This window comes from Gadus morhua, chromosome 23 (genome assembly GCF_902167405.1).
Source record: "Gadus morhua chromosome 23, gadMor3.0, whole genome shotgun sequence".
Taxonomy (NCBI): Eukaryota; Metazoa; Chordata; class Actinopteri; order Gadiformes; family Gadidae; genus Gadus; species Gadus morhua.
In genome coordinates this window covers 14,520,151-14,531,935 of record NC_044070.1, presented here as the reverse complement: position 1 = coordinate 14,531,935, position 11,785 = coordinate 14,520,151, and the positions used below count along the sequence as shown (strand labels likewise).

The window sequence follows — 11,785 nt, the reverse complement described above, 5'->3', positions numbered from 1 at the left end:
CAAATCACAGGAATGGCTAAGGGCAGTGACCCCCCACCTCTTGTTCTGCCTGGTCTCTGAATACCTCACACACACACACACACACACACACACACACACACACACACACACACACACACACACACACACACACACACACACACACACACACACACACACACCGCTCCCACTCACTTACCAGGCTTATTGCCATCCTCTATGGGCAGTCAGCCCCACCCCCCCCTTCTTGTACGTCCCCATCACCCTCCCTCCTCACCCCCCCTCCGTCACGAGGCTTCAGCAGCAATTACTTTTAATACCACCTCAAGGCTGCCTATCACAACCTATTACTGCACTGAGTGTGTGTGTGTGTGTTGTGTGTGTGTGTGTGTGTGTGTTTTGTGTGTGTGTGTGTGTGTGTGCGTGTGTGTGTCGGGTGGCGGCAGGGCGGGAGGGCTCTGAGGGTCTTAAGTTAAGTGGCATGACCCATCGGGTCTGGACAACACGCTAGAGCGAGGGTGGGAACGGGGGGGGGGGGGGGGGGGGGGGGGGGGGGGGCGATGTCAATCTATGGCTAATTTGCCGAAACATAATACGTGGATGCGGCCAGGATCGCTCAACAATGTCTTTCCTGTGCGACGTCAAGTGCGGCCAAAGAGAGGGGCCGAACGGTAACCTGAAGCTGGGATGACAGGTCAACTGCTGTTGAGGATATACAGAGACGCTATGGTGTTATAGGGTCCCTTAGGCCCAGCGTTGATGAGCACATGCCTGTATGTGTGTGTGTGTGTGTGTGTTTGTGTGTGTGTCTGTCCTGTATACTGTGTGCCAAAGACACAGGACAGAGACTCTTGATGAACCAGTGTTGTTTAATTGAGTTTAAGGATGAGTTGGTTCACTGCCTTTGAGTCTTCCATGACATGACCCAACTCTTTATGACCCCATTAAATGGGTGGATGATCTGATCGCCAAAACACACACACACACCCAGGCATTCATCCATGCACACATGCAAACACAGTACAAAACTCTCTCTCTATCTATATTACTCTCACACACACACGCACACACACACACGCACACACACAAGGAGGCGTGCGTGCAGCTGAGACGGCAGAGGGGGTAAGGAGAGTGAGGCGGTTAATTCAAGAATGTGTGTGTGTTTGTGTATGGGAGCATGTGTCTCTCTGTGTGTGTGTGTGTGTGTGTGTGTGTGTGTGTGTGTGTGGTAAACAGTGTCTTGAAGTGCGATCTCGTCGCCCCGGGTCACACACATGTACTTAAGCACTTCTGTGCCGAGCGCAGCAGCCGCGCCCAGCCCCGGCCCCGGCCCCGGCCCCGGCGTGATTGACGGAGGTGAGGGAGGGAGTCTGGAGAACGTCTTCTCTCACGCTCCGTGACGCACACCTGGGCTCCTTGTGGGGTCCTGCGTGAGGACGTGGAGCCCCCCCCCCTCCGCCCTCGAGCACGACGTTCCAGAGCTTACCCACGGTGGCATGGCATCTGCAGAACTCCAACCCCCCCAACCCCTAACAACCCCCCCCCCCCCCCCATCACAAACCCCATGCCCCCCCTGTTTAATTTGTATTGACAATCAGATGCCATCTTTACGGGCGCGTGGTACGACTGTCACAAGCGGTAAAGCCCCTGCGAGGTGAGATGGGCCTGTCGCAGGAGCTTAGAGTACGCCAACACGCTCTCTCTCTCTCTCTCTCTCGCCCTCTCTGTCACTCTGCCTCGCCACTGAATAGTGTTGATTGGATCATTGAATCAAACTCAGGGCGTTAAAGGGGACGGGTGCCAAGAATATATGCTGCTTGACGTTGTCTCCATTAAAGAGATTAAACGAGGCACCCTCGTCGGTCGTGGGTCTCAACGCAGGCGTTGGGTCAACTCGCCGTTCTCACGCAGGTTTGCTGTCTGGGTGACATTAGGCTGGAATGCATATCAACTAAGATCCGTGAATTGAGAAAGAAAGAGTCTTGTTGTGTGTTCCTCCTCACAGCGACAACGGTTTAGTTGGGGTGTGGATGGATTGCCAAATACTACTTTCAAATTGAAGGAAATTAAGCATAGCTGCAATCGATTCCTCTCATATTCCCACTGCCGTTACACAAACACCTCTGATTCTCTGAAGGGTCCACTGTAATAATTCATATCTCTTGTAATAACGTTTTTAAGGGCCGATTAAAGGCAGAGAACTAGCACATTTAACGACTGTTGAAACTGCCAAATCTTAATATACTTATGTTTTTAGTTTTTTACAATAAGCGGTTAGAAGAAGAAGGGCTGAGCCTTCACAAGCTTATTAAAGAACCATTCAGAAAAGACGTGTCAGTCATTTCCCTCCAATAGGACCTCAGGGGCTTCGTTCTCACCTTCCTCATGCCCTTTGACCTCTCTCCCTGGGTTGTCCCCTGTGGCAGTGAAGTAGAGAGCGATCAAGGCCCGCATTCATAGGGAGATGGAGAGAAAGTGACTGTGGGAGCGCGGGAGAGAGAGAGAGAAAGAAAAAGGGAGAGAGAGAGAGAGAAAGAATGGGAGAGTGCGCGTGCGAGAGAGAGAGAGGCAAAGAGAGGGGAGAGATAGTACAGCATTGAGCTAGTCACAAGGCCCAGTTCATCAGATGTTAGAACAAGTCCCCGCCTCAATGGCTCGCCCAGCTCTCAACCGCGGCGGTGCAAGCGACCACTCAGGTTGACTCCCCGATGGTGAGCTTTTTTGATCTCCGACCTCCGTCTCCGCAGGAGTCTGGGTAAATTGCGTGCGCTTTTGCCTGCAGGAAGGCAGTATGCCCGGGTGGTTGGGGGAGGAGAGAAGGGTGGGTTGGGGGGTCGTTGGTCTTCCATGGTTCTTCTGGAGTCGCGCTCATCACGAAAGGCAAAGGCGGACCCACCCATGGGTCCTCAGAACTTATGCAGAAGGTCGTCTCTAATTGGCGCTTTTGTTTCGGATCGCCCGCTGTGACCGCGGCCGAACCGCGGCCGTTCAGGTGTGATCAAAGACGCCCCCCCCCCCCCCCCCCCCCCGTGAGACCCCCGCGATGCCGTACTGCATTACGATTCTGGCAAAGGGTCAGCAAGCTCTGACACACAGAGAGCCCCCTGCCGTTAGAAGCCTACTGTTAGAAGGTGGAAGATGGATTGAGCGGTATTTATAGGGATTTTATGTAACCCAGACGTCTGCAAAAACATCAGAGCCATAAAATGTAGGATCAACAGAAATGTATAAAGTTTAAGCTCCTCAAACCTAAATGGAATATCATTTGTTAAAGTGTAGCTGTGGTAACCGACTTCAGGAGTGAATAAGTTTGTGAATATTCTTGTTATCAGTGATGATTTCACAACATATATATAAAAAAAAAAAATGCCTTGGAGACAGTTCCATCAACACGTCTCTCAAGGCCGGCAGTTATGGTGAAAGACAAGGCTTAGTTATGAAGAATTAGGGATTGCTCAGGGGAGTTATTGCATAAGAAAATGTATCCGGAACTGTTAAAAAAATATGCCTCAAGAGGAGTTTATCACGACCGATGTGTCGAGTGGAATCATTGTTTCCTTTGTAATAAATCATTTAAAATGGTTGCCAGTGGATCATTTATATGTAATGGGATTTAGTCTGTCAACGTAATATGAACAAATAAATCTTTGCAAACAGGTTAATCATTTTATGAACTGTATTGCTCTTGTTTGTATCTGCATATTGAATGCCTTCTTAACGGTTTTAACCAGGTTTTAAGTTCAAATGTATAATTAAAAAAAGTTTTTTTAATCATACATTATTATTATATGTACATCTGAATTGCCTGTAGATCTGTTTGCGTATCTCATTGCTCAAATTAATACATCTCTTTTAGATTCTTAGATTTCTAAAATAATGAGTTCAAAGTTACCCTCATTTTTTAACGTCTTGTTTTGCAATGCATGCCATGTGAATTAGGGGTGCATTCCCCCTGTTCAGCCTCCCAGGCGACAGCTGATTGGTTCACACTTCCCAAATAAGCACAGCAGTTGGATGCTATGCTGGTCTCCGAATCGATGTTTGATCAATATCGTGTCCTAAAAACCACAAGGACAAAGGCTTCTTTAATAGAAAACCACTTCACTACCACCCCTATCTAGTCACAAGGCCCGCTCAGATGACTGCAAGCCCCCCCGCCCCCCACCACCAAATACAGTTTTTTTGCAACTTTCTGCCATCAGAGCACAAGATCTCGAAGGCTATTCTGGAATCTTTGGGTTGTTTGTTCAAATTCCTTTGACTGGGTTTTCAGATGGAAACCGTAAATAAAAGGGCAGAGAGGTCAAGTGTTAAGCGACATTGCTGAACAACCCCAAAAAAAAAGATGACATTGATCAACAAGTGTGACGCAGAGCGGCTTACAGCTTCCAACAGATAAGACGGAGCCCGAAAACACTGAAAAAGGTTGAAACACAAAAGGATACCAAAGTAGTTGGAGGTGGAGCATAATAAGAGAAACATCTAGATTGCAGTCGACAGGATGAAAACAATTGTAACACGATGCTTCCGTTTGTGGCTGAGGTTCAAATAATTACACTTGCACCAATCCCTTTGCAATTGCACTAATAATGTTTCCCGTGTAGCATTATCTCCTTAAAAATCACAGCTAAACCCCGACAATCTCTACGCAAACTGCTGAGAGAATGTGACAGCTTGGCCCGTTCCCCAAGCTAATGGCACTAATGGGCCCGTGTTCAGTCAGCAACAGTTAGGCCTTCCCGGGCCCCGATCGACGCTCACAAGTTGTGTCACTAAAGAATCCCTGGCCTCTGGCTGCTCTGTCTGCTCTGTCTCGCTCTCTGCCACCGCCACCCCCCCCCCCCCCCCCCCCCCCCCCCCCCCCTCTCTGCTGCCCGCTCTTCCAAGTTCCCCTGTAGATATGCAGGGGTTTTGAAATGACACACAGTGGCTGGCTGTCCCTCAGGGCCCCCTGGGTGCTGGCCTCGACTAGGCTGGGTCCGTGTGGCAGCTGGTGAGCTGTGCTGCCCCCTCTCTCTCTCTCTCTCTCTCTCTCTGGCTCTGGCCTGCAGCATCAACAGTAGCTGTGGTGGGTCTGATTGGAGGCGCGCTCTGATCCCCGATGCTTACTGCTCTCTGCTGCCCACACCACTGGTGGCGGGGAAGTGGCCAAGAGACGGAGAGAGAGAGTGCCGGGGAACAAGAGAGCCAGAGAGAAAATGTGCGCAAGCTCTGCTCTAACCGTGTATTCAAGGGCAGGGGCAGGGTCTGCATAATGTCAGATACAGGCTTAAAGGCGCTGAGTAATAGTTATTTATAAGAATAAGTGTTAAAAAGATCTATATTCCGACAGCCAACACTGTTATGGAGTGTTTGGTCAGCTATATGGGTCTTTCAATCCCTCCGCTCTGCAGTAACAGAAACAAACGTTTTTTTTGGTATCCCGTTTCCCACTTTATCCAATCAGGAGAGAGAACTCCACAAAGAGGGGGTCTTATCTGCTCCTTCATGGGCAGGCAGCAGGATTTCATTGTTGACTGACAATGGGGTCTCAGGCGAAGCTACCGATTCCAGCGCTCAAAGGAACGGCTTACATGACGGAACAAGCCAAAACAAACCGGCTGAACAAACAAGAAAAGAAAACTGCCAGGGAAACGACAGTAGTCATGCAATAACCCGTTTATGGAGAGGTTGTGAAAGGACTTCTAACTGCAAAAAAAACCAGACAGGAAGTTAGGCCTAAACAACGACATTACCTACAGTTACTCTTGGTGCTGTTAAGTGGTGATGGGGTGATGTGTGTTTGATAAAAGGGCTTATGAGGGCACAGAGCAACAGGGACAGAGCAGGGTATTTATATGTCGTTTACTGGTAGTTTGGGTAGTTGTTGACAAAAAGCTGTTCAGGTGAACAGGATTATTGTCTGAGTCACAAAGACAAAGCAGCAAGATAGACAATGAAATGTACTTTGCATGCTACTTTGAAGTTCATTGTCGATATATTTTCCCTTGTTGGATCCACATAAAGAAAAAAACATTTAGCAGACCCTGAAGGTGTTGATATTGTCTGGATAACTTACTGAAAAACGAAAGCCCCCTCACCCACCACATGTACCTCAGTATTCAAGTCACGATTACAGGTCAGAGCTGGGAAATAGTTAACACAAACATGAAGACAATATAGGAACAAGCAGACACGAAAGCCTTCCTGGCATTTGTGAAAAGCAGCAAGTCTTTTCCCCGGGGTTGGGGTGGTGGAGGTGAACACATTTTCCCAGAAGATGGTCCGAGTTCATCCCTACCCCGGTGAGGGCGTCAGGGAGCTCGGAGACCAGGTGGTGGTGGTGGTGGTGGTGGATCTAACGTCTCAGTGGTGTCCGCTGATGTACACTCTGTTTCTGAGCACCACCACGGGGCACAGGTGGTGGCGGAGGCGGGGGTAGTGCTGGAGGTGGTCGAACCACCGGGTCACGTTGACGTAATGCTCCTTCTCGTGGACGGCCAGGTCCACCTGAGAGGAGAGAGGGAGCATGGGGACAAGGTTCAGGTGAATCGGATCTGCTGGGGATGTATACTTTACTGTATAGGACCTCATACACATGTGGTACAGTTGAATGCCTTGTAATAGTAGGGATGCGTTGATATACCACGGCCAGGGTGATTGCTTGATTCTGATTGGCTGGAGGGGTGCTGATTAACTCTGCTAAACAACAGTAAACGCATGGCTAAGACGTAGATTTCATTTTCTATTTGCACTTATAATCCAGATAGGTGCACTCTGATAATGGTAGTAGTAGTACATTGGCAGTCATTTCCAAACAACACTTTCAAAGTGACCTATAATGACTTAGCTACAAAGAATTATTGTGTGTTCAGCTTACTTTTCCTAACGTATTATTGGCGATCAAAAACGCACAGCAGCAATTGTCACCTTGTGATAAAATATGGCCTTAGAAAAGTGAGAATTTTGCCTGGAACACATATCAGGCCTCACTACCTCCCACATTGAGTCACTGCTGGCTGGGGTGACACAGGTTTGTTTGAATCCCATAAAACAGCGTACTTGGATACTCCAAGACCAACAATACAATCATACACGGACACAGTTTGCGGTAAAAATCCCAAATATGCTTATCAGAGCGCTTGACGAATCAATACGATTTTGTTCCTAACCACCCTGCGAAAGACCCTAAATGGAAATCCCCCCGCGTGGACAGGCTTCCGAGCTCATATCCTCAGGGCTCTATGCTCGGCACTCAGTGTTTGTGCATTCAGTGTTGTCGTCCATAAATTGAGCATGGGGGACGGGCTGTGTGGTTGAGGATTAGGGGCGGGCTGACCCCTTGTCCCCGGGGTTCAGACCACACTGACAGCGGAACCAAAGTGACTCCCCTTCTGCCTGGTGGCAACAGAGCCGTTGACATCTCTCGGCATGTGATACCCTCGTCCTCCTCCCTGCCCTGCCGTCATCCTTCCATCCGTCCCTTGTGTCCGTCCCACCGCTGCAGGGGTCGTAATTCACTGCTTTGGTTGCGGGGAGGGGCGTGCCCGTCGTCGTCCGTGGCCGTGGTCTGGGGCTACAGGCTTCGCTTTGTGCCGCATGGCTTGGCACCCCGGGGGTTTGTCCGGCGTTTGTAAAGCCGCGTCTACTACCATGTGGTTCTCAGGTCGGCCCCTCGGCCATATGACTGGTGTTGGTTAGTGGGAACGTTGTGTGTGGGGGTAGATGGATACAAATTGGCGATACAAAAAAGTACTGATCATCTCAATCAATTTGGCACAGAGGTTGTTCTTTTCAAGGCATTTCATTCTGAAGAACATCCTGACGAGATATCTCGTTAGACAACTCCTTCCCTTGGGCCGTGGCCAGGCTAAGCCTGCTGGGAAAACCTGGGTATAAAATACAACACTTACAACCAGTGGGTGAAGTCCGTAATACATGAGGGCGTCGGCCAGGGTGAAGCAGTTGCCTGCCAGGTAGACCTTGTCTTGCAGGTAAAGGTTGAGGTCCTGTAGGAGACAACCAGAGAAAATCGTTTAGGACATGCATGTGGAATCAGCACACAGAGAATGAGGGAAGATAAGTAAAAAAGCCAACGTTTGTGACCCTGTTGAAAATGATGCACTGTTTCATAAGAACAATTAACGAAGAAGGAACCGGTGTCAGGATAAACAAGCTCAGACAACTTCTGCATACATTTTTGTGTGTTCCAAAAAGCTCGAGCAGCTTTGGCAGGAATTTCACATGGAGGAGTGAAAGAAATGTTCAGTAGGCACTTTGTGTGTTTGATCCACCCTTGTGTATGTATGAATGTATGTTTGTGTGTGTACAGGAATAATACATGACCTGGGGGGACATGCTCTCCCCATGACTGGCCATTGAGCAATAATTCCGTACAAAACGGCCAATTTGTTTCCCCAGCTACCAAATAACAAGGGTGCTTGAGTGCAAATCTAAATGAAGCCATCCGCAAGACAACAGGAGTGCTCCGTGTGTGCGCGTGTGTGTGTGCGTGGAGCTGGTCCCATGGGACGGAAACATCTTTAGCACTTGTACATTGTGCGATTGCTACGGCATACACGCGGAGCGTCTTGAGGGCAAATGGAGTTATCGTGCGGCAAGAGTAGGCTATGCCAAGCAAGGCATGAAGACAGCAGACTTGCTCCCCTCGCCACAATCAGATCTGTGCCTCTGTTAGCCCAGAGCCATGGTGCTGAAGCCCAGTCGAGCAGGGAATGGAGACGGCAACTCTGCTGCCTAACCAAGCTCGCAGCGCTGCAAACCTGGGTTCCTCCACACACACTCACACCCACTAAAGGGCATCAGTCCGGATGATGTCGTTTAAGTGTAGTCCTCCTTATTAAGTCAACGCAATAGTTGTTAAAGTGTCTGGCACAAATGAACAAAGTTAAACAACTATGAGAAGATAAAGTACAATGACCCCCGAGATGGGACTGCACCGTTGTGATTCACTTTTCAAAAATACCTGCTTGTAAATGAAGTTATCCTCGACAAAACTGTGTGGTTTGTCCCTCCTTTAATAAAACAGTCAATTCAAAAACATCCGTCAGTCCGTCGTGGATTTCAAACCATCAAACTTAACCCCAGCATTAGAGACAACTTTTGTACATGAGGGAGAGGAGTAAGAAAGCCTGAAACAAAACGCTAACTTTTAAGCACCCTGGCTGTTGACAGTTCCTGTCCTGCTCTTCCACTAATGGGAAGTGACCGTCGGGGCTCCGAGAGGATGCTTCTGTGAGGGACGCTGGGGCAGAAGCAGCAGGGTGGGACAGAGGGGGCTGACAGGCAGCAGAGCCACGGGGCTGAGGGAGACTTGCTCCTTTAAAGTGGGACCATTAAAATATTTAAAAGGCCTCTCCGGAGACACGCTGCATCACAGCGAGAGGCCTCAGCCGTGACACAACACCACCGCGCGCCGCGCTGAGACACGAGCGCGCACGCAGGCAGACACACACACACACACACACAGAGACAGACGCACACATTCACAGACCCTTCACGCTGACACAAACAACGCCACGAGGCACCTTTGCATCCAGCAATCCATTTCACACTGACTGGTGTCCAACACATTAAGGCCCTTTTATTGTTGTGTGTGTGTGTGTGTGGCCGTGTCACTGAAGGGGGCCATACATCACTCTGTATTCCTGTAACTTGTACCTTAACAAGACCCACACTGTCACTGGATCTCCTCGCCGCTGTAGGGGAGGGAAAGAGAGATGGAGGGAGAGCGATTTGACGCCTCTTAAAGGCGGTGCAGTGTGTGTGTGGGGGTGTCTGTTTCTGAGCGGGTATTTTGCTGTTTAACCCTGCTTGGCTTGTAGTTGATTTGATCGCTTATGCAAGTATTATACAATACCACTTCTGTTGAACCATTCTAAAGAAGGTAAAGTTATTGCTAGGTGTAGTGTGGCGATGGGGTTAGGGTGGGATGTATTAAAGAGAATAATTTTGTGTGTTTTGCAATATGTGCATACACCACTATCTAGTTATTAACAAAACTGCAATTAGTTCTAATAACAATTGGTTAGCAGTCTATTTATAGAAGTACATTCATGCATTATTCATAGACAACTGGGTCGTTGTGCGTGTTCTCTTTTCTACCTTAAGAACGGTCTTGGCTTCTTCCCTGGTACAGCCGTCCACTTTGGTAACTCTGTACTCCAGCCACTGATGCACCATGGCCCTGTGTTCTGTGGACGTGCCCAGCAACTCGGGGCGCTTGGCCTCATTCACCAGGTGGCTGCAGACCGTCAGTAATCCTACCATAGGCCCATTATTGCTCTGCAACACTGGTACCTGCCAAGGACGAGGTTTAAGGGGCAATAAATCTACAGTTCTTGTGATTTATGATAAATTAACACACTATACAAGGCATCTTGAGAATAACAGTTTTCTTTTTTTTGCATTTATAATTTAGATGGATTTCTGTTTGATTGTATGTAAAGGCTTGCTGAATCTCATTCTGGAGTCGGTAGCTGGTGAGGGAATTGAAGACCCTACGTTGTCTGTGATTACACGTCATTGTCCAATTTGATTTTGCATCGTTGATATGACACGTAAAATCATAGAAGGAAAGTTATGGAGGAGAAGGGTGTGTCGTCAGCACACAGCATGCACTGGGGGATGGACATGCGCAGAAAAGGCACGTCCCATCCAGTCATCGCTGACATGTGGACATTGGATACATAGCAATACAAGCCACTGTTCACACAGAACTTACAGAATTGTGTGAGATCGTTTGCTATCACCAATATCTACAAGCGTATATGGGAAATAACTCAGCCGATATACCTCAGCTGGCTAGCACACGTACGTTGTATTAACCGGGGCTAGCATTGACAAGCTAACCAGCGTTCACCCATTGTTTCTGTAACTCCTTATTCTAATCACAATTGTATTAAGAGGTCAATCGTAAATGACAAACCGATAAAGGGGTGTTTTCACCTTGTTGTCTCCCTGTGTACTGTACTTGTTATGCTTTTTTAGTCCCAGAAATTTCTCCAGCGATGATAGCTCCTTCAACGCCATCTTTGCTACTGTCTGTCATTCATGTGGCGTACGGTGTGTGTAGAACATGATTGGTTCAACTCGCAGCTCCCGCCCACAAACATAAGATTGACTGTTGTATAGCCAATGACAGCGTATCAGACAAACGGATTTTATTTCTTTCATTTTATTGCATCAGTTCATCAAATAATGATTTTGAACTACATCCTATTTTGGCTTAGATATACCCTTTACAATCATATTTACAAACCAACGTATTTTAACACAACTAGCAACTGTCAACACAATGTAAAGAGTGAAGAGTGTAAAAAACAACATTTAGCTTATTTGATTAATGAGAGTTGTGGGAAATATGACGAATACCATTATTCTATGCCTTGAAGAAAAACTGATAAAGGCAATGTCATTGGTACCTCACTGAAACTACAAAACCTCTGCATACACACACACAGGCACACGCACACGCACACACACACACACACACACACACACACACACACACACGCACAAAAAGAAGTCCCCTTGTATAAATTGGTTACGCATAAAGTCATATTCCTTAAAGCCCTTTGGGTGTGCAATACTTGAACAAAAACAAAAACTAAAACCCCAAACTGAACCAAGGAGTGGCTCCCACTGAACTGATCAGGAGTGAGGGGTATTTCGAACTGCCAGTATGAACGCAACATGTCGTCCTGTAGCACAGCTCCTCTTCGAGCGGTTGTGCTTCAAATCAAATCGAGATGACAGCAGAAAAGGTCCTTATAAAGAGTTTGCGCATAAAGTCCTGCAGCAAAGT

The 11,785-nt window shown here is 48.0% G+C and overlaps 1 protein-coding gene across 1 annotated transcript; it reads right to left on the bottom strand.

The window, feature by feature from the left end:
• Positions 1–5,806: 5,806 nt before the first annotated feature.
• Positions 5,807–11,054, bottom strand: eef1e1 (eukaryotic translation elongation factor 1 epsilon 1). Its single transcript, XM_030349491.1, has 4 exons — positions 10,927–11,054; positions 10,084–10,278; positions 7,872–7,967; positions 5,807–6,468 (listed from the first exon to the last, which is right to left on the bottom strand). Exons 1-4 carry the CDS (start codon positions 11,008–11,010, stop codon positions 6,325–6,327), a joined length of 519 nt encoding a protein of 172 aa, XP_030205351.1. The 5' UTR covers positions 11,011–11,054; the 3' UTR covers positions 5,807–6,324.
• Positions 11,055–11,785: the final 731 nt, after the last annotated feature.